This window comes from Anastrepha obliqua, chromosome 4 (assembly GCF_027943255.1).
Source record: "Anastrepha obliqua isolate idAnaObli1 chromosome 4, idAnaObli1_1.0, whole genome shotgun sequence".
NCBI lineage: Eukaryota > Metazoa > Arthropoda > Insecta > Diptera > Tephritidae > Anastrepha > Anastrepha obliqua.
The window spans coordinates 29,106,803-29,134,751 of NC_072895.1; the positions used below are offsets into that span (position 1 = coordinate 29,106,803).

The 27,949-nt window shown below is 35.0% G+C and overlaps 1 protein-coding gene across 1 annotated transcript in view; it reads left to right on the forward strand.

Annotated features, from left to right (window-relative positions):
* The window catches only part of LOC129244068 (titin-like), a 76,384-nt gene that overhangs the window by 7,575 nt on the left and 40,860 nt on the right, over window positions 1–27,949 (forward strand). The window contains exon 2 of the mRNA XM_054881683.1: window positions 12,957–13,128. Within this exon, the coding sequence (XP_054737658.1) occupies window positions 12,957–13,128 (172 nt within the window). The remainder of the gene's footprint in view (window positions 1–12,956; window positions 13,129–27,949) is intronic.

Genomic DNA, 27,949 nt, shown 5'->3' on the forward strand with positions numbered 1-27,949 from the left:
GAATGTTAAGCAGCTCGTAAATAACGAGCAGATTGAAACTGATCTGCTTTGGTCTACTGCAAAACCAGTCGAAGTGGCCACATCATCTCTCTTACACCATTTTTTGGGTGCTTGACCAAGCTTCTCCTCATATTTGTGGTGTGCGTCTTGATGTTGTTCCGCAAATGGAGTGATCTACAGTTTTACGGCGCCTGCGAATGACAGATGTGTTTTATGAGAAGCTTTTCCACGACAGAAATACATTCGAAGGTTTGCCATAGCCTGCCGAGGGTCGACGGCTTTTAGTAAAAACTTCTTACCACATTTGGTGTTTCATGCGTGGAAATTCGAACCTGTGCACTTCCAAATGAACTCAATTGTGTTCTATAAATATTGAAAAATAATGACAGGCATACAAAATTATTGTATTTTTATTCATTTGTTTGAGTCACCCTGTATATGCATGTGCATGTATTCTGCCAACATTCATCAAATTAGTTTCGCACAACATTAGACTTTTAAAATTTCACATGACTTTCTTCTCTCACACCTCCCTCTCGCCCCTATCGTTGACTTTCGCGACAAACAATTTCCATTCGGCCTTTCAGCCAGCTCATATCGCTTCAACTTAGTATAAATATGAATAATGCTATTGCACTGGTTGTGGGTAATGGCTGCCGCCGTAGCTGTAGCAGTCGCTGTTGTGATTGTTTTTGTCGCTTATTAACCGCAGCCAGCGAAGAAGTTGTTGAACTATTTTTAGTTTGGAAAAGTACATTTCACTATTGCGTCGAGCGAAAATCCACTGCTGATTGGCGATTCGCAAACAACGGCGTTCTGTGTAAGCGAAAGGCAGGCACTCGGCGGCTATGTAGCCAGCTATGACACAGAAATTCGGTAGTTTTTATTATTATTTGCCTTCACGCTCTTGTCAACCTATCGAAGAAACACTAAAGTTTGCTGTTTTCGCTATTTTCAACGCTGCCGAAATGTATTTCCTTTGCTTGGATCGACGATGTTTGGGCAAGCAAAATGCAATAAGATAGGATTTCTGTATGGACATACACTTGTGCTCACATAATTAAGTCATCTTCTCGTTTTGCAATGCTCGCAATATTTTTCACGCTACATTTTTTTTGTAAAAATTTGAGCTTTGTGCAAGGTTTATAAAAGTTCGAGAAATTTTGATCAACGTTTCTAACTTTTTAATGAGAATTTTAAGAAAAAATTATTTTTATATGGAAGAAAAAGCTTTGTATCGAATGCCAAAAAAAAATTAAAAATTGATGCGATTTTGGAGTTAATCCAAAAACAAAAAAAAAAAAAATGTTAGAAACGTTGATGAAAATTTGTATTTTTTTTTGTTTTGGATTTAATTCAAACTTAAACTGTTATACTAATATTATATGGTCTGTGTCTATTCTTTTCCATCTCTTTCTCTGTTACTTTTTTCCTTTCCCCCTTGAGTATCTACCCTCTTTCCAGAGCTCTTAATACAATGAGCGTTTTAGCCTGAGTGTTTTACGAGCCACCAAATCTCTTGGTGCTCCTTGGCTCGACCAATTCAAATTTCAAATTTAAATATTATACTCGTATGGACTACAAAACTGCATATCCAGACGTTTTCTAAAGATTCTGATTATAAAGTTGTCCGACAAAATTAACGAAAAACATTTGGCATGAAATTGTAAAAAAAAAATGAATAAAGTGACTTAATTATATGAGCACAAGTGTATGTATAATGCACCAGAAATATTATTTTTCGAAATAACTCGATCCAAGTGCCATCCATAAAATTTTTTGGAAAACTATTTGTTTTCAGCTAGCCACTATAAATAGCGTTTTTCAATAGGTGCGCTTCAACTTTTTTCCGATAGGGAGGGCGAGCGACGGAATATTTTTTATTTTTCGCTTGTCATTTGTAAACTTCATTAGAATACATTTCATCATGGAACGCTACACACTTGAGCAACGATTGCAAATCGTGCAAATTTTTTATGAAAATAATCGTTCTGTTGCTGCTACTTTAAGGGCATTACGGCCATGTTACGGATCATTTAACAAGCCGTCTCGTTTTGGGGTTATGTGAAGTCATTGGTCTACAGTAACAAGCAAGCCGGCGACGATTTGTGAGCTCAGAGCCAATATTGAACGCGAAATTGCTGGAATTTCGGCCGATTTATGCAAAAGAGTGGTCGAAAATTGGGTTCAACGATTGGACTTCGTAAAACGTGCACGCGGTGGTCATGCAAAAGAAATCGAATTTCATACTTAAATGTATATGTTCAAACTCGATAATAAAAGAAAAATTAGTTCAAAAAGTCAAACCGTTCGTGTTTTATTCAAAAAAGTACAAAAGTTGAAGCGCTCTTACTGAAAAACGCTTTCTTTTGAATATGAACCGTATCTGACCCTAAATAGCATCGTTAGGAATATTTCTGGACACTAGGTTAGGTTATGGTGGTAGTCGGTCTACAGGTCCGTTGTGATACCACTGTTCTATATTACATAGGAACCCCATTTACCTTCCTTCGTGGAACCATTTTGTGGCTCTTATGAAACGTAGAATTGATCCCAACCCCACACCAGACAGCTCTGTAAGAGAATTGAAAAAGTATTTACGTAGACAACCTGCTCTGATTTTAGCTAGGGCTGAACAATTGCAAATGAAGTATTCAACTGTTTCTTCGTCTTCCTCATCTCTGCAACTTCTGCAATATTCATGGGAGAAAACTCCTAGTCTTGAGGAATACCTGCCAAATAGCCAGTGACCGGTTAAACAAGCCACGACCTTCGAGATATTGTCTGTTCAGAGACTAAGCAATTCCTTTGTTTTCATATTTATTTGCGGCCATAGTAGTCTAGCTGTTACACATGTATCTTCAACTCTCCATGACCTATTGGCCTCTTGGATAATGTTGTTTTTTATTATTAGTTTACTCGTGACCATACGTATTCCAATGGTACTTTTATCACTGAGCAGTTGAAGAGCAGTGTCTTTTCTGGCTAGCTCATCAGCTTTACAGTTTCCCTCAATATATCTACGACCCGGACCCCAAATAAGGCTGACCTTGAATAAGACACTAATATCATTTAGGGACGCCCGGCATTCCTGTGCAACCTTTGATCTTAGTATAGCCGGCAGGTTACGGCATGCGTATTTAGATATGTAGTCACTTCTTTTATGGCTAGAACCTCAGCCTGATAGACGCTGTAGTAGTCTGGTTAGTTTCAGTCCTAATTCTTTCGAAAATACTCCATAGCTAACTTTATCGTCTAGCTTGGAACCATCTGTATAAAAATTTAATTCCCCCTTTCTCCATGGCCTTGGTGTATGCCACTCCCTTCTCGTATACTCGTCTTGAAGAGCCTTTGGAAGGTGAGTCTAGGAATAGAGTAGTCTATTTCTTGTTTGTGACTTTTCAGAGAGTGCAAAATGGAATCTGGAGATTAACATGTTTTTCTCTTTCTTTGCCACTCAAGTTAATATTCAATAACTCGTTAGCCTCTGGTATCTTTATCGATGAAAGGAAAGTGACAGTTGCTACTTCAAATTTTAAAAGTGGTAAAAAAATGATGCCCGTAATTACAGACTAATCTTAAAGAAAAGATGTCAGTTTTTAATTTAGCCATTTTCACTTTTTTCAAACTTTTTTTTATTTTTCAACATAGTCTCCTTTTAGAAACTGCTGGTGTTTTTTAAGCAGCAGTCTTTGCGATCCTACAGGCATGCAAAACATTTTCTCCGATAGTCAAGCCGCGATCAAGGCTCTGACGACGCCATGGTTCAGAACGAAACTAGTAAACTCCTGTAAGGATGAGGTAACATTTCTCCGATCTGGGTCCCAGGACATAGGAGGGAAATGAAATTGCTGGTGAACTTGCCAGGAAGGGGACTGAATTGGCCTCAGAGACCTCCTACCCGGTCATCGGCATCCCCCTGACAGTTGTTAAAGGGGAACAGCACAAATAATTTCTTAGGAAAGCGCAGAAAAGATGGAGCTCCATTTCTTCAATTCGAAAATCCTGTGGCCACAGTACAATATACAGAGGATTCAGAAAGTCCTTTAGACTCCTCGCCATTCAATTTCCAAACTCATAGCTGTGTTTACCAGTCACTGTATGATCGGCACACATGCAAAAAGCTGGACCTTTCAGAGAACGAGACTGTTGAGCACTTTCTCTGTACATGTCGGGGTTTGGCAGTTAGATGATTCATATCACCGGGTGCTCCTTTCTCAGGGGCTCTCCTGGGGTAGTGCGCCAACCTAAATCCCATCAATCTTCTCCATTATATCAACAGATCTGCCTGGTTGTAGATATCTGCCTCTGCTTATCAAAACGGCGCTTTAGTGCTACTTGGGGAGTGCTAGACTGACGCGTCAACCATTTCACCTATCCACCTACCCTTTTAGAAAGATACACTTCTACAAACGCATCGTCCATTTTTTTAACCCCTCCAAAAAATAGGATTTTTCGAACTCTCCAAAATACGCTTCTGTCTCGGCCATAACTTCGTCGCTTGAGCTAAATTTTTTTCCCGCGAGCCATTTCTTCACGTTAGGGAACAAGAAAAAGTCGCAGGGAGCCCGACCGGCTGAATACGGGGGCTGCGCCAGCAATTCATAACGCAAGTTGTGCAGTTTGGCGGCGACACTCTGCTGGTGCGTTATCGTGGGGAAACAGCAACTTCTTTTACGCCAAACGCGGCCGTGTCTTTTTCAATTTTTTGTGAAAGCGGTCCAATAACTCCCTGTAGTATTGTCCAGTGATCGTTCTTCCTTTTTCTAAAAAAAATCACAAGGATGACAATCATTGCCATGATCTTGCCGGCCGATGGGACTGTCTTCGCCTTCTTTGGAGCAGATTCACCGGGACAAATCCATTGTTTTGATTGCTGCTTAGTTTCTGGAGTGCAATGATGAATCCAGGTTTCATCAACGGTGTCAACTCGATGCAAATATTCTTTCGTATCTCGCTTAAATTGCTCCAAACACTATTTCGAAGTTAACAGCCGCATCGAGCTAACAATTTTTTCAGCGCCCACTTATCATGTAAAATATCAATTGCCGTTCCGGCCGACACACCCCTGACCTCTGTTACTTCGCACACTTTCGTACGTCGATCAGCGAGAGTCATGTGGTGGGCTTTTTGCATGATTTCCTCGGTAACCACGTCTGCCGGGTGCCCTAGTCGCTCCTCATTAAAAACAGATGTTCGCCCACATTTAAATTCGTTGAACCTATATCTAACTGCGGTCATAGATGGGGTCAAGTGACCTCAAAGACAGCATCCAACTTTCCATATCCTCGCATTATTTCCCATCCAAAAACAAAAAGTGAATTACCGAACGATTCTGCTCGTTTTCCATCTTAACGAAAAGCACGAAACACGTCTTACTCGAATAGCTGCCAAATCGAAACTTACCTATCAATCAGTCTGAAGTTAGTTTTGCCGTCGTTTCGATATATGGCAGTTCACAATTCTAATACCAACTTTCCTCAAGAACGCTCTCTGTCATCTAACACGCGCACTTATTGAATCGCCCTCGTAAAGCGTACTCTACCATATTTTTGGTTTCTTAAGTACGCTCTCTCTTCCCTGAATTTCTCTGTTCCTATTCCATTATATAAATCGTGCTTACTGTTGTCGAGGAGGTGAAGTTGTTACCATATGACTGCCTGATGGAAAGTGGCTCACACACAGTAATTGAAAGGCATCAACGATTCTCCATAAGAAATCAGCAACAATAAGTCGCTGATGGGGATTCAGTGGCGGACAGTGCAAAAAATGTAAAGGTTATGTGTTGGGAGATTTCTCTGAGATACTATGGCGAAAGAAAGACGTTTCAAATCGAAGCAAGTTAAAAGAATTTTTGAGAGGCTTCACTACGAAAAACTGTGATCGCAGCAGTCATCGAAGAGATTAACAACTTTCCTTGCATTATGAAGACTGCTCTTAACAATATTCCCGATCGTGTAGCTTAGGGAGAGGGGTGCAATCGAGGATTGAGTGAGTACTACCTGACCTTCTGGGTGAGATCGTTTTCAAAGGTGCTTACCCCTTTATTGAGTGCCCATGCATGACGTTTTCACACTACCAAATCGTAAAACAAATCCAATAATTATATTGTATTTGCGTCGCTCCATCCAAAAATCATTTGACTAATGATTTGTTTAGCTTGACAATAGCAAAGACATAAACTTTAGATTCAGCTATTCCGCTGGAGATTGGAGTAAATTTCCCGGCTTATTTAAGCAGCTTCTTGATGGGGAGTATTCTGCGAGGAGCTCCTTATCAAGCTCAAATATAGGCTTCCGGACCACTGTAGTGTTTTTCAAGCGGAGGTAGCCGCAATTAAGGAAGCAGTGGATTGGTTGCTTACATCAGCAATTACACTAAAGGCTGTAAATATCTACTCGGACAGCCAAGAGGCAATTACGGTCTTTGGCTCGCTGTTTGTGCGTTTGAAATTAGTCGGCAAATGCATGACTTCTCTCTCGACTGCATTCGAATGCTTCAATATTGGGCTCATCTGGGTTCCCGGTCACAGCGTCATAGAGAGAAATTGCTTGGCTGATGAGCTGGCAAGACAAGGGACCTTGGAGATGGTTTCATCGCAATATGAGAGGATTGGGGTGCCCCTGAGATCCTGCGGTCTGCTCCTAGAAAGATCGGCCTCACGTCAACTAAGCGAGCGCTGGGCTAATGCGCAAAAGTGCAAAGTTGCGAAATGTTTCTGGCCGCGGGTAGATCGGGGGCGCTCGAGAAAAATTCTAAGACTAACAAAGCTGCAGCTCTAGAATTCGGTAAGTATTCTTACTGGACATTGTCGGTTATGCGACCTCCTTTTTTCCACCTATCTGGTTCCTTTCCTTCTCCTTTCCCCTGTATGGCATCACATTGGACGAATTTTGAATATTTGTCCAAATGGGCCTCTCTCAAAGGTAGCCGTTTACTCTAACAGCTTCTTCCTTACATATTTGAGCGAGAAAGAGTAAAGAAAGAACTTTCATTGAACTCGGTTAAAATCTAGGGTAGGCACGCTGCCAAAGCTAGCAAAGTTATGAGCAGTTTTTCCCGGAAAAGTAGGTGAAATTTCTCAGAAGTGATATATTCAACAAAATATTGAGAGCCTAACGAGATGTACTGAAAGAGATTTAAATATATCAGCAATATCAATTTGCCTAAGGCATTGTGATTTTAATAGGCTTACTTTGAATTTTTTTATATGGCCATTGATTTTCCAAGGAATTTCTAGTATTCTTAACTTTACGAAATAAAGGAAGATAATAATAATAAAAAAAATAATAAAAAATATTCTCAAAATACTGCGCGTAAAGTTTACAACAAATTGCCAATTTTCACCCCATAAACTTTTTCAATGCTCGTACGACATGGCGTATGAGTACTCATCAACTCAAAAAATTATTAGCTGTTGATTTAGTTATGTGCATCTGCTTAATGTGAATCTTCGCGCTCCCTCTCCACTTATTATTTGTGATGATTTGTTTTTTAAATTGCACTCAGTGCGTTCTTTTCATCTTGCCGTAGTTTGGCTTGTATGTAGTGTTAAATTTATGGCACTGGGGACTTGGCAGATCTAATTGATGTTGCTCATACCACATGACGCACGCGGTGTGCGTGTGTGACATCATGGTCTAAAACTATAAACGACCAGAGCCAAGTAAATTTGATTTTACAAAATATACTCGAAATCCGTTGAAATATTTAACAATTAACCCAGTGGGGAAGTACATTTGTGCGTATGCAGCTGTGGCGGTAGTGCCAAAGTCATTGGTTCGTGCTTGACTACTTGGACGTGAAACCCCGATATGACAGGGTAAAAAATAAGTAGAAATATCTTATTTTTATTACACTAGAAATACGAGTTGAATATGTGTTCTAGCCGTGCTTAGTGGCTCTTATATTTGTTGAGGATATATTTTCAATGATATATAAGATCCTCAGACCCCTACCCATCTCAATCGCTGTGGTTTTTGACAAGGTGGATTTAATGCTGGAATTGATCGTCGATGGAAAATTATTGTGTAAACTCAATATTGAGGGTAGAATTAAAAAAATTATCAGTTACCAGTTGTATGGCTGTAGTGCCGTCATTGGTCAAGAGTGTGGGCTTTTTTCTGAGGAAATTAATTGGCTTTATGCCACTCGGCGCGAGGTTTTGTTTTCGTTTTCTCGTTGAACATGGTTTTTGATGGCTGGCTTAACGCACATGCTAGTGCACTTGTTTGAAAACAAGAGTTCACATAATGATCAGCTTTCTCTAGGACATAATCCCGCCTTCAGTCCCATTTACTGGGAGCCTTAGGCCGATGATGTCGGTGTAGTGGACTCAGGTCTCTCATTTACTTTCTACTTCGGCCTAAATGGAATTTTAAACATATGGATTGCTAGCCATTTGTTTTTTGTGGTGGATGAGGTAGGGTTCAAAATGCCTTCGCACTTACAACGGTCGTCGTCTACTACATTGAGTGGTGTGGCCACTGCCACTAAAACAATCCCTTCTCTCTTTCCTCTCATTCTGGACAGATTCCCTTCCCGGGACTACTTTCTGTAATACTTCGGGAGGGTCTAGAATGGCATCCTTAAAGAACCAATTCTATTTACCCACGTTTGGGTTCATCGTATTTGTAGCCAGCTTCCGTGTCTTCGTCTCGTTTTCTTGTGTCTCTGCCTGTGAGGTTTGGGTTTGTGGCACTGTGTCGAGATGTATCTTTTTTTCGTAGTACGTCCTCTACGTATCTCTTTAGCGCGTTCCAGCTGTCCTCGCGTTAGAGCATTTTGTTGATTATGTTGCGCGACGCAACGTCGCCAATCTGCTTTCTCAGAGCATCTCTTTCTGCGAGTTACAAGTAAAAAACGTGTGTTCAACGTCATCACTCGACGATTCGCAGCATATGACCTTGGGATCGCTTACCTTGCCCATGCGGTATAAGTATCTTCGGAAGTATCCGTGGTCCGAGAAGTAATTCACTTCCTCGAAGTTCCTTTGGAAAATGGGTGCCTATTGATGGAATGAGTTTTGCCGTGCATCTGCCACGCGCTTCCCATCGGCTTTGCCACCACTGCATGGTTTGACATCTCCGTTTTGCAACGCTAGTGGTGACTTGTTTCTTCTTGGAGTTCCACGTATCCATTCATTTCTGGGCCATCAGGACGACGGTTATCTCCCCGCTGATCAGAAAGCATGCGGCGCCTGACACGGTGCGGTAGGTTGAGTCAACTCTGAATGCCGCTGTTCGTTGCAAAGACTCCAGTGCTTTGCGCTTGACTTTACAGTTTACCGCATCTCCCCTTACTTCGCAGCCGTACAGGAAAATTGAGTTTTGAGTTTAAGGTTTGAGTTTTGAGGATTGCTGGCCATTGAAAGTTGTGACCTGTTTGAACTGCCTGCAAAACATTTGTTTTTTGCTATTCCCAGGAAAATGATAGAAATAAATATTTGTACCTTCATAGACTTCTCTACACTTTCCATTTCCATTTTGTTCATGCCATGCAAACGCTTGATTTCTTTGAGTAAGCGATGCGTTACCTGCTGGTGTTAATAGAGATAGAAGAAGATCTTCGCTGCGTTGGAAATACCACAAAGCAGTTAAGAGAGCCCAATACGAAAGTAAGGTGAACACCGCTGAATGAGACACCTTTATATCTGAATGAGCACCAATCTTTTGGGATGCCATTAGAGAGGAGACATAAGAGAAGGTAGAAAGTAGAAAAGAAAGTTAAAAAGAGAGAGGACGAACTATATATTGGATCCAGTATAAATCTTCAGGAGTGACGGTGAAATAAAAGTCAAGGCGTGTGAGTCTTAGCGTCTCAAAAAACAGGTCGAAGAGATTTATGATGAGAAGGCACTACTTCATCGATTTGCAAGCAACTACCAAAAAATGGGCATGATAGCATAGTTTCTTCTTAAAGAGTATCCAATGAAGACTGTCTAAGAAACTGCTTTGAAACTTTTTCTGTCCCATCTATAGTACAGGCTTGCTGAGCTGCTCTGAAGTCCACAGATCTAAGTGGAGTAGGAATCTTCGGCATGTCGCAGAATGTGGGAATGTCTTTGTTTAGAGGCAATTTATCGCGTGTGCCATAGCTATGCTAAGTCATCCGAAACACAATTTTCTACACCAGCTTTTGATAAGAAGGTATTTAGAAGCGTCCGACCGTGAAAACGAGTATTCTCTGACTAATTTCGTACGTAGTGGACCCGAAACCTTGGTTACTGCTTAATCGCCTAAAATATATTGCTTGTGCGCATCAAGTCCCCGGCCACCTCTTTGATGACATTTACCTGTAAGCTCTCCATCCAATCCTGCAGCTTTAGGTGCTAGGCTATTCCACTTTCGAGGTGATGGAAGTGAGGAAGAATTTACGTGGAGCCTTCAAAGATGCGAAATCGTAGTTTGTAGAGGTCTAATTGCAAGTCGAATAGGCTACTAGGTTGTTCAATAAGTTTTGCGGTTCGGTAATAGAGGGCATTCCTACTGGCCTACACTTTTTTTGTTATGTTGGTACTCTCTTCATATTCATATTCATTTCATTTCAATCTGTCAATTCATGCTTTGTTTACAAGCCATTTGGTATAGGCGTGCCACAGTATTTTCTACAATGGAAAAAATCAAGTATCGTGCAGTGATTGAATTTCTATTTTTGGACGACTTAAAAGCAAGGGAAATTTGAGAACAAATTTTGAAAGCATATAAGGACTTTTCACCATAGATTAGTGCAGTAGAATTATGGGTTGCTGAATTTGAACCTGGTCGAACAATCCTTGAAAGCGATCCACGTCAAGGACGTCCAAAACCAGCAGCACCCCTGGGATATCGTCTTAAAATTTAGTCTAACGACTGACATAGATTTAGTAGAAGCCCTATTGTGCATCTAAGCATCTCATTGGGCAGTGTAAGCAATAATATGACGGAAGTATTGGGTTTCAGAACATAGATTTCTGTGCCGCATTCGCTAAAAATGGGACAAAAATTCATACGAATGCGACTCAGCGACATTTAGAGCGTTTTCGAAAGCATAAAGTGGATTTTGCGCGTCGAAAATTCACTATGGATCAGACTTGGACCTATTATCCTTGGGCCGAAATCAAAATAAGAGACTAAAAAGTGGTGTGAACTTGGCTCTTCGGCACCGAAACGAGTTCGTGTTCAAAAATCAGCCATCAGTTTTTTGGGATGCAAAAGGAGTTTTGTGTTTGGATTACTTAGGAACTCGTAAAACAATGCATTCTGAATATTATTGTAAGCTTTTAGATCAACTGAAGGAAAAAAATTGTAATAAAATACCCAGTTTACAAAGGAAAAAAATTATTTTCCATCAGGATAATAAGGATCGTATCACAAGGGCATTTTGACAATGACTAAAATTCATGAATTAAAGTTCACATTGTTGGAGCACCCATAGTATTCACCAGACTTAGCCCCGCTGGAAGTCGCTCCATCTGTTGCCAGTGCTAAAAAAAGTCATGCGTGGAAAGCATGAAATGATGAGGTCATAACAGCTGTGGAAGCGTATTTTGCAGCCCTCCCAGATTCTCACTTCAGAGATGGAATTGAAAAATTGGAATCTCGTTGGAACACATGTATTGATGCTCGGGGGGACTATATTGAATAATAAAGTGCATTTAAAACCAAAAAATTGTGCTTTTCTTATCGAACCACAAAACTTATTGAACAAACTAGTATTTATTCCTTATTTAATTTTAACAATTTTTTTGTAACACTATAGTTCATTCTCGAAGTCCGTTGTGCCACTTCCTTTTGCACTCATCAAAGCCACGCTTAGCAAACGGGTTACCTCAACCCACAATCGAACTAGACAGGCTAAGGAGGCTGTAGATGGACAAAAGAGATGTTACCTGTCATGTCTGACCGAGTGTCTCAGATCCTCCTGTCATTAAACAGAAAGGACTGTAGGCAGCTGATTGGACTGATGATGGGCCACTTTCTATGGGCGAAGCACGTGGAGAGGAGGATGAGACGGCGGCCCACTTTCTGTGCGTTTGCCCGGCCTTCGCTCCAATCAGGGTTGAGGTCTTTGGCAATGTTGTATTAAGAAGCGACCAACTTGACTCCTTGGCACCACAAAAATTACTCAGATTTCTGAGGAGGTTGGGTAAATTTAAAGGAAATTAAAAGGGAACCCAAGTGCAGTACAATGGACTTAATGTTGTCTGAGTGCTGTATTTGATAGTAAAGAAAAAAATTTCATTCTCCTACAATTAGTTTATTCTCTCATTAGTTCAATTTTAGAACCCAATTTTTGAAAATAAATGAAACTTTGTAAATAAAGTGCAAGTTTCAAATGGTTCAAAAAGTGCGTTGATGTGACTGTGCGTGACTTTCATTGTAAAAATTCTGCTTAAAAAATGTGAAATTTTGACGAACATTTTTTTTTTTAATTTGTATAACGTTTGAAACTTGGATTTATATGGCATTTGCAAGATAATGAATTATATTTTCATAAATAAACCATTAAAATTAAATAAGAAAGCAAAAAAAAAAAAAATAATTATCAATAAGTCAGTTCTTTAACGCCATATATGAGAGTTACTGCCAAATTTATTTACGAGCTCTCAAGTTTTGTGCCACCTCCCACGGCAGCTGATTTTGTTTAAAAGCTTTTTCAAAGCAGAAACGCTATTGGCATACCTCCCATTTGCTATTGAAATTTTTCCAGGAAGACATAAAAACACAAATTCAGCTGAAACCGCTAGCTGATTTATTTACTTAACGAACTGCTCGTTATTTGCGCGTGATTGCATATTTATTTGAAAATTTGTTACACAATCGTAAATATTTGCTTTGCGATGCATTTGCAGTTTTGTTTCTTTCCGTTTATTTTCGGAAATATCGCTATATGTATGCATAGTATATAAAGTATATATGTAAGTATTTATGTGTATGAATAATAATAAATTTGTGTGCTTTCCTCTATTCTTCCAGATCCCCGGGGTTTTCCTCTTGAAGGCGTGCATGAAAAAAAGCCGCCACCGAAACTTTCATTTAGCGAAAATTCGAGTTCGCTAATACGTTGTGTACCGAACGAAAGAGCGACATTATTCGTGAAAATCGACTGTGACGAGGACTCCGATTTGTTGCCATTAAAATTTGAATGGTGAGTATGAGTAAAAACTTAGAAGTGGAGCGAAGAAAATTTTTGGGGCTCTCAGTATTAGACGAAGATAAGGAAATGCAAAATTCTTCAAATTTGAAGAAAATATGAATTCTTTCACTTCTATCTCTTATGTGTCTCTTGTCTGGCGCTTCCCATTGTTACGCTCACGAGAACAAGTGAGATCGTCGCAACGGCATGTTGCCTTGTAGTTGTTTTAACTGCCGAAACAGCATGTTTTGGCCATTTTCCAGCGCGTAACTCACGATATACGCGTACAAAAACGAATACTCAACGTTCCACTACATATATATATGTACATACATGCATACCATATGTATGAACAGCACGATCCATGTACCTATGTATGCATGTGTGAACATGAACAATTTGCTTTGACACATTTTTGACAATGTTCTTATGCGTATTCTTCAGTTGGTGGCGCTGCCGCCATGCTGAGAGTATCCTACTGTCAATAGAATTGAGATGGTGTATGTGTATGTGTGTGCGTGTGTAGTTGAGTAAGTTGACCGGAAAGAGCGCTGCGTGATTTTGCAAGAAAAAACTAGCGTTACCGAAGTAGTGTACATTCGTGTACCAGTGTTGGCCGCGCAATTATGTGCGTCTGTGTATAAGTGCGAGCATGCGATTTTCGGAGAGCTCGCACAAGTGACAGAAGAAAAATTGATGACACCGTGCAATGGGGTGAATTTCTGAGAATCACAATGGCAAAAGTGATGTTTTTGTAATGTGGCGTGTATATAAATATATGGGTGTGTGTGCGTGTTTGTATTGGTGGGAGGATGTATGCATGCTATGGTGAAGAAAAGCCCTACTCATTGATGTTCTCGTTAGTCCTACTTCGTCGATCGTCCCGTTCAGAGATATATGCTCGGATTGCCGTTGCCCTAAGTGATCAGTGTTAGAAAGTTAAAAAAGAATAATATTTTAAAGAGTTTGTGTTGTGGGAATAGACAAATGATTTACTGCATAAATTGTGATGTATGTACGTATGTATGCATACACTAAAGCAGGCTGTGTAGAGGTGCTAAAATGATAAATATGCGATGAGGATGAATAAAATCACAAATGAAAAATTTGTTGTGAAATATATTTTTGAGCAGCAAATAACAAAAAAAATGAAAAAAATGGCGTCATGTAAATAGTTCAAAATGCATTTTTGTGTAGGGGTGAAAATGTGGAAAACTAAATGCACATCGTATGCAAGGTTAGAAAATATTAAAAAAAAAGCGGAAATAGTGGGAAGTTGAAGATTACAAAATACAAAAAAAAAAGGAAATACAAAAGTTGTGCAACAAAATTGTGGAAAGTTGCATAAAATATATTGCGTATTTTCAAAAATCATGAGTAAATAAAAGAAGTGTTAAACATGGAAAAGAGAAAAGAAACCGTTGTTGGAAAAATAATGAATATATGAAATAAAAAAAACATAGCTTTCTAATAAAAATATAGAGCCGAAAGTTGTACAGTTTTGGGAACAAAAATGCCTTGAAATGCCCATAACTGAAAACATCCAGAAGATTTGTTTAACAGAAAGGCACTATTTTGTGTTTATATCTCTTAAATATATGAATATACATATGTAAATAAATGTGTGTATGCATATGTATGTGTTACCATGAAAATTTTGTTAAAACTAAATTGGTTACGGAACAAATACGCATATTAGCTGTAGCTGTCTAGAAGTGCTAAAATGACAAATATCCGAAGAGGATTAATAAAATGAAAAATTAAAAATTTGTTGCGAAATGTGGCACGAAAATCAAAAAAAGACAAAAGTACCAACAAATTCTAATAATCTTTGAGTGAAAACCTTATTTAAGGCTACTCAACCAACGCATTGAGACACAAAAAGGATATCTAAAGATAACAAAATTAAATAAGAGATTTAAATTAATAGTTCTTATGTGTTAGGGAGCTTGCCAATTTGCATTTAATTGCAAAAAAAAAAATATTTTACACGGCAAATTTTCTTTAAATAATATGTCGAAAAATAATATGATTTTATTTTAGGTATAAGGGTATAAGGCGCGATTTCATTTAGTTATCAGCAGCCTACCCTTATGAGAGTTAAGAGAGAGTTAAAACTATGAAAATTAAAAAAAAGCGTGGCTATAAAAAAATACAGCAAAAAATCAAAGCTTAAAAAAGAAACTAAATCATAGAGAAATAAAACTGTTTGTAAATGTTTTTTGTAATTGTAAATGCCACTGAAGTGAAATGTGTTTCAAGCCCAAAAAATTCTAAATAAGATGAAATCTGTAAAATTAAGTATGAAAATTTCATCAAAAGCAAGTGTGGCTAACACGAATAATTAAACATCTAAAAATTGCTAAATCAAATTAGAAATTCTTTAAATTTTGCTAACAAGAAGTGTGAATAAAACCAAAAAAATAAATTAAATAAAAACAAAAATGAATTCCATTTAATAATAAGTTTTGTTTATACTTGGTAGATCCTTCTAAATGAGATTATGTAATATATATATAATATATACATACTAGGTTGTTCAATAAGTTTTGCGGTTCGATAAGAAAACACACAATTTTATGGTTTGAAATACATTTTGGAATTCAGTATAGTCCCCATGAGCATCCATACATTTGTTCCAACGAGATTCCAGTTCCAATGAATTCCATTCCTGAGGTGAGAATCTAGAAGGGCTGCAAAATACGTTTCCACAGCTGACTTCTAAATGACCTCATCATTTAATGAAAAATGCTTTCCACGCCTGATTTTTTTTAGGTCTGGAAACAGATGGAGCGACTTCCAGCGGGACCAAGTCTGGTGAATATGGGTGCTCCAACAATGTAAACTTTAATTCATAAATTTTAGTCAATGTCAAAATGCTCTTGTGATGCCATCCTTATTGACCTGATGCAAAATATTATTCTTTTCTTTAGCAAACTGAGTATTTTTTTACAATTTTTTTCCTTCATTTATTGTTTTACCAGTTCGCAAGTAATCCAAACACAAAACTCCTTTTGCATTCTAAAAAACTGATGCTAATGGCCGATTTCTGAACACGAACTCGTTTCGGAGCCAAAGAACCAAGTTCACATCACTCTTTAGCCTGTTGGTTTGGTTAAGAATTATGGTGATAGACCCAAGTCTGATCCATAGCCATGAATCGACGCTCAAAATTCAATTTATGCTTTCGAAAATGCTCTAAATGTTGCTGAGAAAGTCGCATTCGGATGAGTTTTTTTCCATTGTTAGCGAATGCGGTCAATACTCGAACTTCCCAAAATATTGCTTACACTGCCTTATGAGACGTTCCGATCCCCAATACGGCTTCTATTAAATCTCTTTCAGTCATTTGACAAAATTTCAAGACGATATCCTGTTTTACTATCCTGATTTTTTTTACGATTTCTGGTGCTGCTGTTGTTTTTGGACGTCCTTGACGTGGATCGTGGATCAAGGCTAGTACGACCACGTTCAAAATCAGCAACCCATCTTTCTGCTGTTCTGATTGTTGGCGAAAAGTCCTTACACAATTAAAATTCTTTCACAAATTTCCTTTGCTTTTAAGTCTTCCAAAAATAGAAATTCAATCACTGCACCGTACTTGATTTTTTTCATTATACAATTTTGTTAACGAGAAGTGTGGCTAAAACTAAAAAAAATATATATATCTACATATACATATATTTTATATATTATATAACTTATGTGTGACAGATTTTGCCAAAGGGACAGATTTCGCCAATTACAAAATAAAAAAATTTATATAAAAAATAAATAATTAAAAAAAAAATTTTAATATTTAAATTAAAAAAAACTTTTACTTAAAAAATATTCAAATTAAAAAATTTTAATTAAAAAACCTTTATTTTAAATAAAAAATAAAATTAAAATAAAAAAAATTATAAAAATTTTAATTAAAAAAAAACATTTAAATTAAAACAAAAACTTTAAATTAAAAAAAATTTAAACTAAAAATATTAAATAAAAAAACTTTTATTTTAAATATTAATTAAAAAATTTTAATTAAAAAACTTTTATTTTAAATAAAAAATAAAATTAAAATAAAAAAAATTATAGAAATTTTAATTATATTAAAAAAAAACATTTAAATTAAAACAAAAACTTTAAATTTAAAAAAATTTAAACTAAAAATATTAAATAAAAAAACTTTTATTTTAAATATTAATTAAAAAATTTTAATTAAAAAACTTTTATTTTAAATAAAAAATAAAATTAAAATAAAAAAAATTATAGAAATTTTAATTAAAAAAAAACATTTAAATTAAAACAAAAACTTTAAATTTAAAAAAATTTAAACTAAAAATATTAAATAAAAAAACTTTTATTTTAAATAAAAAACAAAATTAAAATAAAAAAAACAATTTTATTAAAAAAATTTAAATTAAAAAATAAAAAAGAATTAAATTAAAATTTGTTCTTTTTTTTAATTACAAAAAAAGGTTAAAATAAAAAAAAAAAATTAAAAAGAAAAATTATTTTTAAATACAAAAAAAAATTGTTTAACCTGTTAAAGTACAAATAATTTTTTATGCAAAATGTGGAAAAATTTAAAAAGCCAAAAATATCAACTGTTAGAATTTGGAAGTGACGGCTTTGGTGTAAGCAAAATAAACATAAAATTTTGTTATTCTACTATTTAAGTGATGTTGATCTATATTTTGACCTTCACGCGCTCCATTGCTTGTCAGTTTGTATACTGCAGTTGGCAGTTCACAAGTGTCAAATATGATTGACGCACGATGCCATTTGCAGAAATTATAAATCTTTCAATAGTCTGATTAATTTTGTGCCACCTTGTATTTGTTTTTATAAACTTATGTATTATATATTTTTAAATATATAATTGGCGCGTACACCCCCCTTTGGGTGTTTGGCCGAGCTCCTCCTCGTATTTGTGGTGTGCGTTTTCATGTTGTTCCACAAATGGAGGGACCTACAGTTTCAAGCCGACTCCGAACGGCAGATATTTTTTATGAGGGGTTTTTTCATGGCAAAAATACACTCGGAAGTTTGCCATTGCCTGCCGAGGGGCGACCACTATTAGAAAAAACTTTTTCTTCATTTTGATGTTTCTCGAAGATTCGAACCTACGTTCTCCGAATTCCGAGTGAACTGCTGCAACTTATACATATATGGTATTGCCCCATAGGTGCCTTTTTCCGGGTAGTAAAAAATAACCCAAAAATTAGCTACTTAGCGTAATATCGGACTTGTAGTGAACTAAATAGTTTAACTTAAAATATTTTTGAGCAAATTTGAAAAGCAAAAATAGCCTATCAAAAAGCCCTTCGATGTGAGAGAAAAGTGCATTTTGCCGCGTACGAGCTTCCACTGCAACAACACTACGTTAAATAAAAACAAAGTTGCAAGTAGGTCCCAACAAGCATTTAAGAGCCATAAATTTTGTGCTTCATATAATGCTGAAAAATGGCATACCATATGAAATGCCATTGCAAACATGTACACACACACACATAAGTTTGTCTATTCCTGCTTTCGTGTGATCTCAACAATATTGCCCTAATTTTTCTACTTTCCCGTTACGGCACTTGCCCCAAATAGCGCTGTTGCCCACTTGCACTAAATTTAGATGCTTGCAACTCTGTTTGTACATTCAGCTTCCCAGCTGCCAGCTGCCAGCCGCGAGCCGCCACCAACGTCGACGTACCGCACATTGCTGCAGCAGGCCGTACGCCGACTGCGCCATCCAAGCCTCACATAAACGTTTGTATATGGTTTTATGTACGTGTTTTTGGAAATGAAATGGGATTGAAATGTAAAAATAATTTAAAAATTTTCAAAACATTTTTACGAGTCTACACGAGTATTACGTAATGGAATTTGCGCTTGACGCGACAATACTCTGTAGTAGTATAATTAGTTGTTGTTGCTGCTTTATTTTGTGCTTTCGGCTGCTGACGGTTGTTGTCTTCAGTGATGGCATCGGAATGTGTGTCTGCTCGCGTCAACGATGAAAAGTCGCATAATATATGTTTAAGTATATTATATGTGTGTGTGTATATGTATATATAATACATCTCTTTTGAAACAAAAACAAGCAAACGCCCTAACTGTGCTCGAGTAAAACAAAAGAGAAGACGTAACAATACCTGCTTGCAGGCAGCACAGCAACAGCAGAAAAATAGAAATGATATAAAATCGAAATCCGCACATAATAATATAAATAAATATTATATAAATAAATTAAATAAAAGCTAAACAGAACTCAGAAAATATATAAGTGAAAATAGGGGGAAAATGCGGCAATAAACAAGCAGACAAATCGAATATTAGTGAGTCTTCCTCGGCATTGGCAAAGGCAGCAGCATTTTTGCATTGCCACTAATGAGATTGTCATTCTAAAATAGATTGGCAATTATTATTCACTTTTGTCCTTAACCCTTTGCCGCATATGAGCCCACATATGGTATGGCAGTTTTGCTTTAATTTTATTTTCAAATTAAGTTTTAAAAAATAATCCAAACTGTTTTAGTACATCAAATAAATATTTAGCAAATATAAAACGCAAAAAAATTTTCTATGCTTTTATGACACTTTTGTGCAAGGGGGTGAAAAAGCAGAATTGAAGGGTTGTGAGAGATCAGCGAGTGATTCATTTTCAAAAAATCGATAACAGTGTAAAAGTTATTACTTTTTGAATATTTGAATGGAGTCGATATACTCATCATGGATAATAATTATTCTGCTTTCCAACTGTTTTCTATACTTTGCAACAAGTTTTTATTTATGGTTCCGTAAAAAAAAAATATATATGTATATACATATATATAAACTCTTTCAGTATTTTTCTTTTAATTTAAAATTATTGATAATTAAAAAAAGTATTTCCATCGTGAAACAGATCAATTTTTTCGACGCTTTATTCATTCATGCAGGTGAGCCGTAAAGTTTTGCTCTCATGTGTACTTTTCTTTGACAAAGTGGCGCTTGTTTTATGTTCTTGGGCGTTTTTATGTATTTTTTAAATATCATGCCAATTTTTCCCCTTAATTTTCATTAAGCAATTGACGCTGGAAATTGTTGGTTTTATGGTAGCAAAAATTTGAGGAGTAGCAGTTATAGAGGCGTTTAGCTAAAGGTTCCTCCTCCTGGAGAATATAAGAATTATTATTACTAATATCGCCGGTGGTCAAAAATTCGAACAATAACAATTCTCACTGTAAGTAATAGGTTTCAATTAAACTATAAAATTTCAAATAAACTATCAACCCTAATGACTTTCTTGGCAAATACCAAAGTGTGAGAGTGCTTGTTTGGGATCCCTGAGCTGAAAACTTTCCCTTTCCTACTTTAACTGGTTCTAGAGATATATTGGTTCTCACATTTTGATCTACATGTCAGATGTCACGGCCCTTATGTATCGTGGTTAACTTTTCAGCACTAAAGGAAGTTTATTTCTTCAAATCGGACGAGCGATACACTTAAAACAGAAATTAAAGTATTTATATTTTATTTAATGATAGTGTTTTTACAAATGATACAAAACAAAAAAAAAGAATTTGCCTAAAACTAACACACAAAAATTTATAAAAATTTCGCTAACATTAAAAAAATAAATTTTATAGAAATTTCCCTAACCAAAAAAACAAAATTTATAAAAAAATGTCTATCATTAAAAAAAACTCCTTAAAATTAAAAAAAAATTTACACAAATTTCTCTAAATTTAAAGACAAATTTTATAAAAATTTCCCTAATATTAAAAAAAAAAATTTTATAAAAATTTCCCTAAAATTAAAAAAAAAATTTATAAAAATTTCCCTAAATTTAAAAACAAAATTTATAAAATTGTCCCTAAAAGTACAAAAAAAATGTATAAGAATTACCCTAAAATAAAAAAAAAAATTTATATAAGTTTCCTTAACCCATCTTCGGCCGCTACAAGAATTCGACATAATTTTTCCATTTCCTTTTTAGTCAGGTGCTTATAAGACCATAATCAAGAAAAATTAAAAAAAAAAATTCTGACCATCGGTGTCTTAGATATGGGCTGGTCGAAAAATCGACCACTGGCCAAAAACCGTCAAATATATTAAAAAAAAATGCAACATTTATTTCATTTCATTTTTTTTCATTTCATTTCATTTATTGCCCAAAATCATTTTAACATAGGAGTTTACAAGTTCACACGAAGTCAATTTATTTCATTTTATTTCAAACACAAATATTTTTTTGTTGTTTTATTGATAGAAAAGTCAGCTTAAAAATTTTTATGATAATCATCAAAACATTTAGTATGTAAAGGAATATTGCATTTTTTGCAAGTAAAAATAGTATGTGTCTTGCAAAATTTACACCGCCAAAATTTGTTTTCAATGCTTCTCATGACGGCGTGTACCTTTTCATTGATCCGAGGAAGGTTCGATGGACCTTCATCTCCATGTTCGTTTTCATACTCGTCCTCGTCCTTGTCGTAATTCAATAATTCTGTTGTGACTTTATTCTATAACTTGCCACCGCATTGTCATGGGGATCCACACCACCCATGTCATGGATTATACTCTTGAATAGCTTTTGGCTGCGGGATAGTGATAGTTTGTTTTTTCTTCCGACAATATCTTTTAGTGCTAATAATTGGATTGACTGTGGAGTTATTAGTTATAATATTGACTACAGCATTATCATTCCACCGAACAGTAAATATTTCTTGCTGATGATCAAGTAGTTGGTCAAATGTTCCTCATATTTCTTTTTTTAAATTTCTCAAAGGAGAATTGCCCATTCTATTTTCGCGTATAGTACCAGTTGCAAAAAATCGACGTTCGTTCAGAGGGCACATTAGATGGTATGAAGAGAGAAAAATTATCAAAGAAAATGATGTGGCACTCAGGGTCAGATACGTTGGCAAGCAAGTCTAAGACTGTTTGTGCGCCTGATGTGGCGTGATGTTAATTGGAGCATAGTGTTGGTTTGCATACTCATTTGTGAAAGTGGTAACATTTGTGATCAAAAAACAATGTAAAGAGATCATAGGGGGATTTTGAGCCTACAAAATAGTGCAATTATATATACGTATACAAAAAGGATTGATTGCTTACCAATTTCAGAAAACATTTCTTCCAATTTGATTGCTTCCACATTTATTGCGGTCCTTGTGTATTGAAAATCTCTGGGTTTTCCCCATATGGGACGGGCAAAATCCGATTTACTCAAGCGAAAAACTCTAGAACTAAAAATCTTAGCAGAATGCCAACATTCCACCGCTGCATCCCTTTTAGGATAGTTCCACCCTAGTTCGATATTAGACGAATGAGAACTAGTTCGATTTGTAGGTATTTTCTAATAGTCCCGTACCATCCAATATAGGACAGGTTCGATTTTGGAGGTAAGGTACTAGTGCTGAACTAGAATTTTGGTTCACTAGTAGTGATTTTCCCTGCAGGGGTAGTACCTTTCCTATACCACAAAGATAATCACTTCCATCTCTTCCAATAAGAAAAAAATATTGCTAGATTTTGTTCTATCCTACATGACAGTTCCTGGCCAGCGGTCGATTTCTCGACCACTAAAGTTTACGTCCATGAAACAGTAAAAATTATTGCAATATCGATATGTTACTTTTTTGATTCTCTTAATTTCATCATTTCTCTTCACAATAAATTGGTAACAATTATTTGTTTTTTTGTTTTTCATTATTTTTTCATCTGCACAAAAAAGACGTAAAAATAGTGATAATTTCATTCTTTTACAAAAATCTGTCCTGAACCTTTTTTTCTTAAAAAATTATGCTCTGGAAATTAACTAAATTCCAAATTTAAAACTTGTGAAAACTGATCAATAAATTTACATTTAGTTTCTGAGATATTGGAGTCCGAAGTTGGTGGTCGAAAAATCGACCAGCTGCCGAAAATGGGTTAAAATCAAAAAAAAAAATTTAGAAAAACTTCCCTAAATTTAAAAACAAAATTTATAAAAATGTCCTTAATTTAAAAAAAATCCCCGAAAATAACAAAAAAAATGTATAAAAAACTCCCTAAAATTTAAGAAAAAAATTCATTTACTCTACCCAATTTATTTAAATAACCAAAGAAATTGCTAAAGTTTCTTAACTGTTTCATGTCCATTGAAAAACAATTTTGGTGTTTTTGCTAATAAATATTTTAATCAATTAATTGATGAGAGAAGTGAGATGAGATGAGACAGATGATCTGCTTGGAATACATAAGTGTATGTATGTGTGCCCATATCTGTAAGACTTTAAAATTAGCTTTCCAAACTTAATTGCCAAAAGTCTTTTCCGGCAACTTGATGTTGGCGATACAAATTTATTTAAACAAAATACACAAATATTTACATTAATTCAGGTGTTTATTGACTTATTTTCGGGGGTTAAATTAAAGCCAACACAAAGCAAAAATGTGAACAAAAATAGTAGGTATTCGAAAAAATTTGCAATTTATTCGCAAACGTGGAAACAAATAAATGAATATTACAATTATTTCGTTTGTACTAACGAATTTTAATTTAAATATTCAAACTAAAATAAATTTGGTTTCAATACTCAAAGTATTTAAATTTTAAAATTATTGTAATTATTAGCATTCTTTCTTCGCTTCTCTAAAGTGAGACCACTTTGTACTAAATTTATGTCCTACAGAGCGTATGCGTAATTTTACTATGTGGAGCAGGCACTGCTGTTGCAACTTCGTTTAATTTTTCGCTTACACACTCACACAAAGACTCGTGTGGATCAGTGTTAAGATAGGTAAATATGAATAAATAAGGAAGATAAATTTGAATACTTGTTTTTGTATTGAAAGTACAACGCAATTTTGAGTTTGCATTTATACTAAGTAGCAGTGCTGCATGCAGGGGCGCTATGAGGGCTAAAGTTCATCTAATTCAATTGCTTTATAAAGTATTTTTTCTTACCGAGCTACTTTTACTGCCTTCGAATTCGATAATGTTTTCCACTGACTTCGAATTCAATAGTGATTATTTTAGATTCACCTACCACTAGAAAGAGTGAAGAGCTCTAAAATAGCCGAGTCGAAGCCATTTTAACTGTTGCTAAGACTTATGAAATTGATAATTTTAGAAGCAAAGAAATGGATTTAAATAATGAAATTCCAATGTGGATAGCTGGAAGAATGATATATTTTAAAAGTTTCACACGGCTACTCATTTGGATGCTCTGTAGCTCATGGATTCAGAACCGTATCATTCATTTTCCGCAAATGTTGTTGCGCTGTTGTAATTACTTGCAATTTTTCCCGTGCCAAAGTAAAAACAGCAACAAAATCTATTATCCAACGCTTAAAGAATTATTGTACATTCATATATCCGAATATCGACTAAATAGTTAAGCGTTGGAGAAATTTAACAAAGAATTAGAAAATAAGTTTGCACAGCCTGCGAAAACTACTATAGCGCCTCAACATTTTGACAAGCTTTGACTATTTATTTATTTATTTTTTAATGTAAAATATTTTTTTGTAAAAGCACAGTTAATTATAAAACAAAGGCCATATTAATTCCAGCTACAAAATTTATGCAAGATTCACAAAAATTCGACAAATTTTAATCAGAATTTCAAAAAAAAAAAAATTAGGTACATTTTGGATACACATCCCATTAAATTTAAGTGCAATAAAGTGAAAGTCTGAAATGACTTAAAACTTTTATTGATTTTTGACTATTTTTTGCCCTGCTGGTTTGGTGTATTTTCTGCATTTTAAAACAGAAAACATTTGCTTTTGTTATATGGAGAGAATGCGCAATACCGTCTAGGAACAAAAAGATCAAAATTATATTTCAAACTTGCACTTATTGCACTAAAATTTAATAAGCTCTAAAACTGCACTCTATTTTTAGAAATTGCAATTCATTACCATTGAAAAGTATAAAGTTCGAAATTTACATTGACCTGGTTTTTGTTAGACACTAAGCTATACTTTGTAAAAAAAATAACGAACATAAAAAAATTAAGAAAAATAGTATAAATATCAAAATTTTAAAGTGCTATAGTTTTTTTCGCGGGTTGTATATAAATTTTTCCACTTACATTTTCGATACGACATTATTGTTATTATCGAGACGTGGTTGAACGGAAACTTCTTCAGCGAGGAGTGCTTTGACTCCTACATCTAAAATGTCTTTCGGAAGGATAGAGATGTCAATTTAACTGGTTATGCTAGATGAGAAGGGGTTCTAATCGCTTTGAAATGTAGCAATCACACTTCGGAGGTTGCACTTGAAAATAAGGATGCGCTGCTCGACCAACTTTGTGTGGTATTATATATATTCAATATATTTTTTTTTGTGCTTCGTATATTCCGCCTAACAGTAACTACAACCTCTGCACAGCCCATGTCGACAACATTCTTTTTTTTTTACTTTGTATAAAGTAGGCGAGGACAATCTTTGTGTGCTGGGAGATTTTAACCTGTGTAATGCCAACTGGTCAAGCGCTTTATCGGAATCAGCTCTTATCGCTCATGAGCTTCTGGGTAGCTTCCTAAAATTTAATATTCTATCGATTTGTGGATATAACCTTTTAAAAAGGATACTCGAACAGCACGAAAAAAGTCCAGACCCGGGTGCAAAACCGAAGGTTTTAAAAAAGATGTCTGACGTAGGATGGGAAGTGAAAGCGTACATTTTTCCATACATACTCACATTTCTAAGTGTTTGAAGATTTTAAGAACTACTGTGGCAAACGCTTGTAAAGTGGAAGCTTTTTTGAATGCATCATCCAGTACAAATTGATTTTTGCTGTCAAGAGCATGGTGCGTCCGGAGCAGCATGGCTTCTTTCCGGGCCGCTCAACAGTGTCTAACATCGTATCACTTATCATAGTGAACTGAAAGACTTGGGTGTAATATTTGATTCGAAACTTACTTTTGCTAGTCATATAAATTTTATTACTACAAAATCTTTCGCAATGCTTGCTTTTGTTAGGCGTCATAGCTCTAATTTCTCCGACCCTTATACGTTAAAGCTTTTGTATATGGTATTTGTACGTTTCAAACGAAAAAACTGTTTCTTCACTTCTTCACCATATCGCAAAGGAAATAATCCAAAGACGTCACATCGCATGGACGCGGAGTTAAACCACTTGCCACTCGGGGTTTTTGGCGTGATAACGTCTTATAATTCGATTTAGCCGGCTGCACGCACGAAAAAATGTGTCGTTACCTTGCTCACTAGTGTTACCTTGCTCATTTGTCGTTACCTTGCTTATTTGTAGTTACCTTGCTCATTTGTCGTTACCTTGCTCATTGCCGTTACCTTGAATGAACTGCAAGCGAAAGCGCGGAACGAACAAAGCAAACGAACGGCAACGTTCGACATCTTGCTCTCTCCTACTTAAGTGAGCGTATATGTGTATGTATATGCGCATATGTACATATATAAATTCACGTATTTGTATTTGCATATGCCTTCTTATTGATTATTATTAATTTGATTTACTTGAAGAATTTAAAATAAAACCAAGTTTGTTAATAATACCTGTTGTTTTAATGTTATTATAATTTTTTGACGTAATAACGTCTTATAATTCTATGTAGCCGGCTGCACGCATCAAAAACTGCGTCGTTACCTTGCTTGAACAGCATGTTATGTTATGTTATGATATGTTATGTTATGTTATGTTATGTTATGTTATGTTATGTTATGTTATGTTATGTTATGTTATGTTATGTTATGTTATGTTATGTTATGTTATGTTATGTTATGTTATGTTATGTTATGTTATGTTATGTTATGTTATGTTATGTTATGTTATGTTATGTTATGTTATGTTATGTTATGTTATGTTATGTTATGTTATGTTATGTTATGTTATGTTATGTTATGTTATGTTATGTTATGTTATGTTATGTTATGTTATGTTATGTTATGTTATGTTATGTTATGTTATGTTATGTTATGTTATGTTATGTTATGTTATGTTATGTTATGTTATGTTATGTTATGTTATGTTATGTTATGTTATGTTATGTTATGTTATGTTATGTTATGTTATGTTATGTTATGTTATGTTATGTTATGTTATGTTATGTTATGTTATGTTATGTTATGTTATGTTATGTTATGTTATGTTATGTTATGTTATGTTATGTTATGTTATGTTATGTTATGTTATGTTATGTTATGTTATGTTATGTTATGTTATGTTATGTTATGTTATGTTATGTTATGTTATGTTATGTTATGTTATGTTATGTTATGTTATGTTATGTTATGTTATGTTATGTTATGTTATGTTATGTTATGTTATGTTATGTTATGTTATGTTATGTTATGTTATGTTATGTTATGTTATGTTATGTTATGTTATGTTATGTTATGTTATGTTATGTTATGTTATGTTATGTTATGTTATGTTATGTTATGTTATGTTATGTTATGTTATGTTATGTTATGTTATGTTATGTTATGTTATGTTATGTTATGTTATGTTATGTTATGTTATGTTATGTTATGTTATGTTATGTTATGTTATGTTATGTTATGTTATGTTATGTTATGTTATGTTATGTTATGTTATGTTATGTTATGTTATGTTATGTTATGTTATGTTATGCTATGTTAATGTTACCTCATTCTCTATATCCATACAAAATATCTATCAAACAAATAAAATTAAAATTTTCTTTTGAAAAATGCAACCATTCAATCAGTATTTTCTTATGACGTTGTCACGTTAAACTATCGTCAGTAAACCGACTTTACAGACAACCTCTTTTTAACAAAAATGTAAGCAAAAACCTCAGGCATTATAATTTTGTATTTAAAAAGCTTAAATTATTTAAAAATAAAAATAATTAAAAATAGAAAAAATTGTTT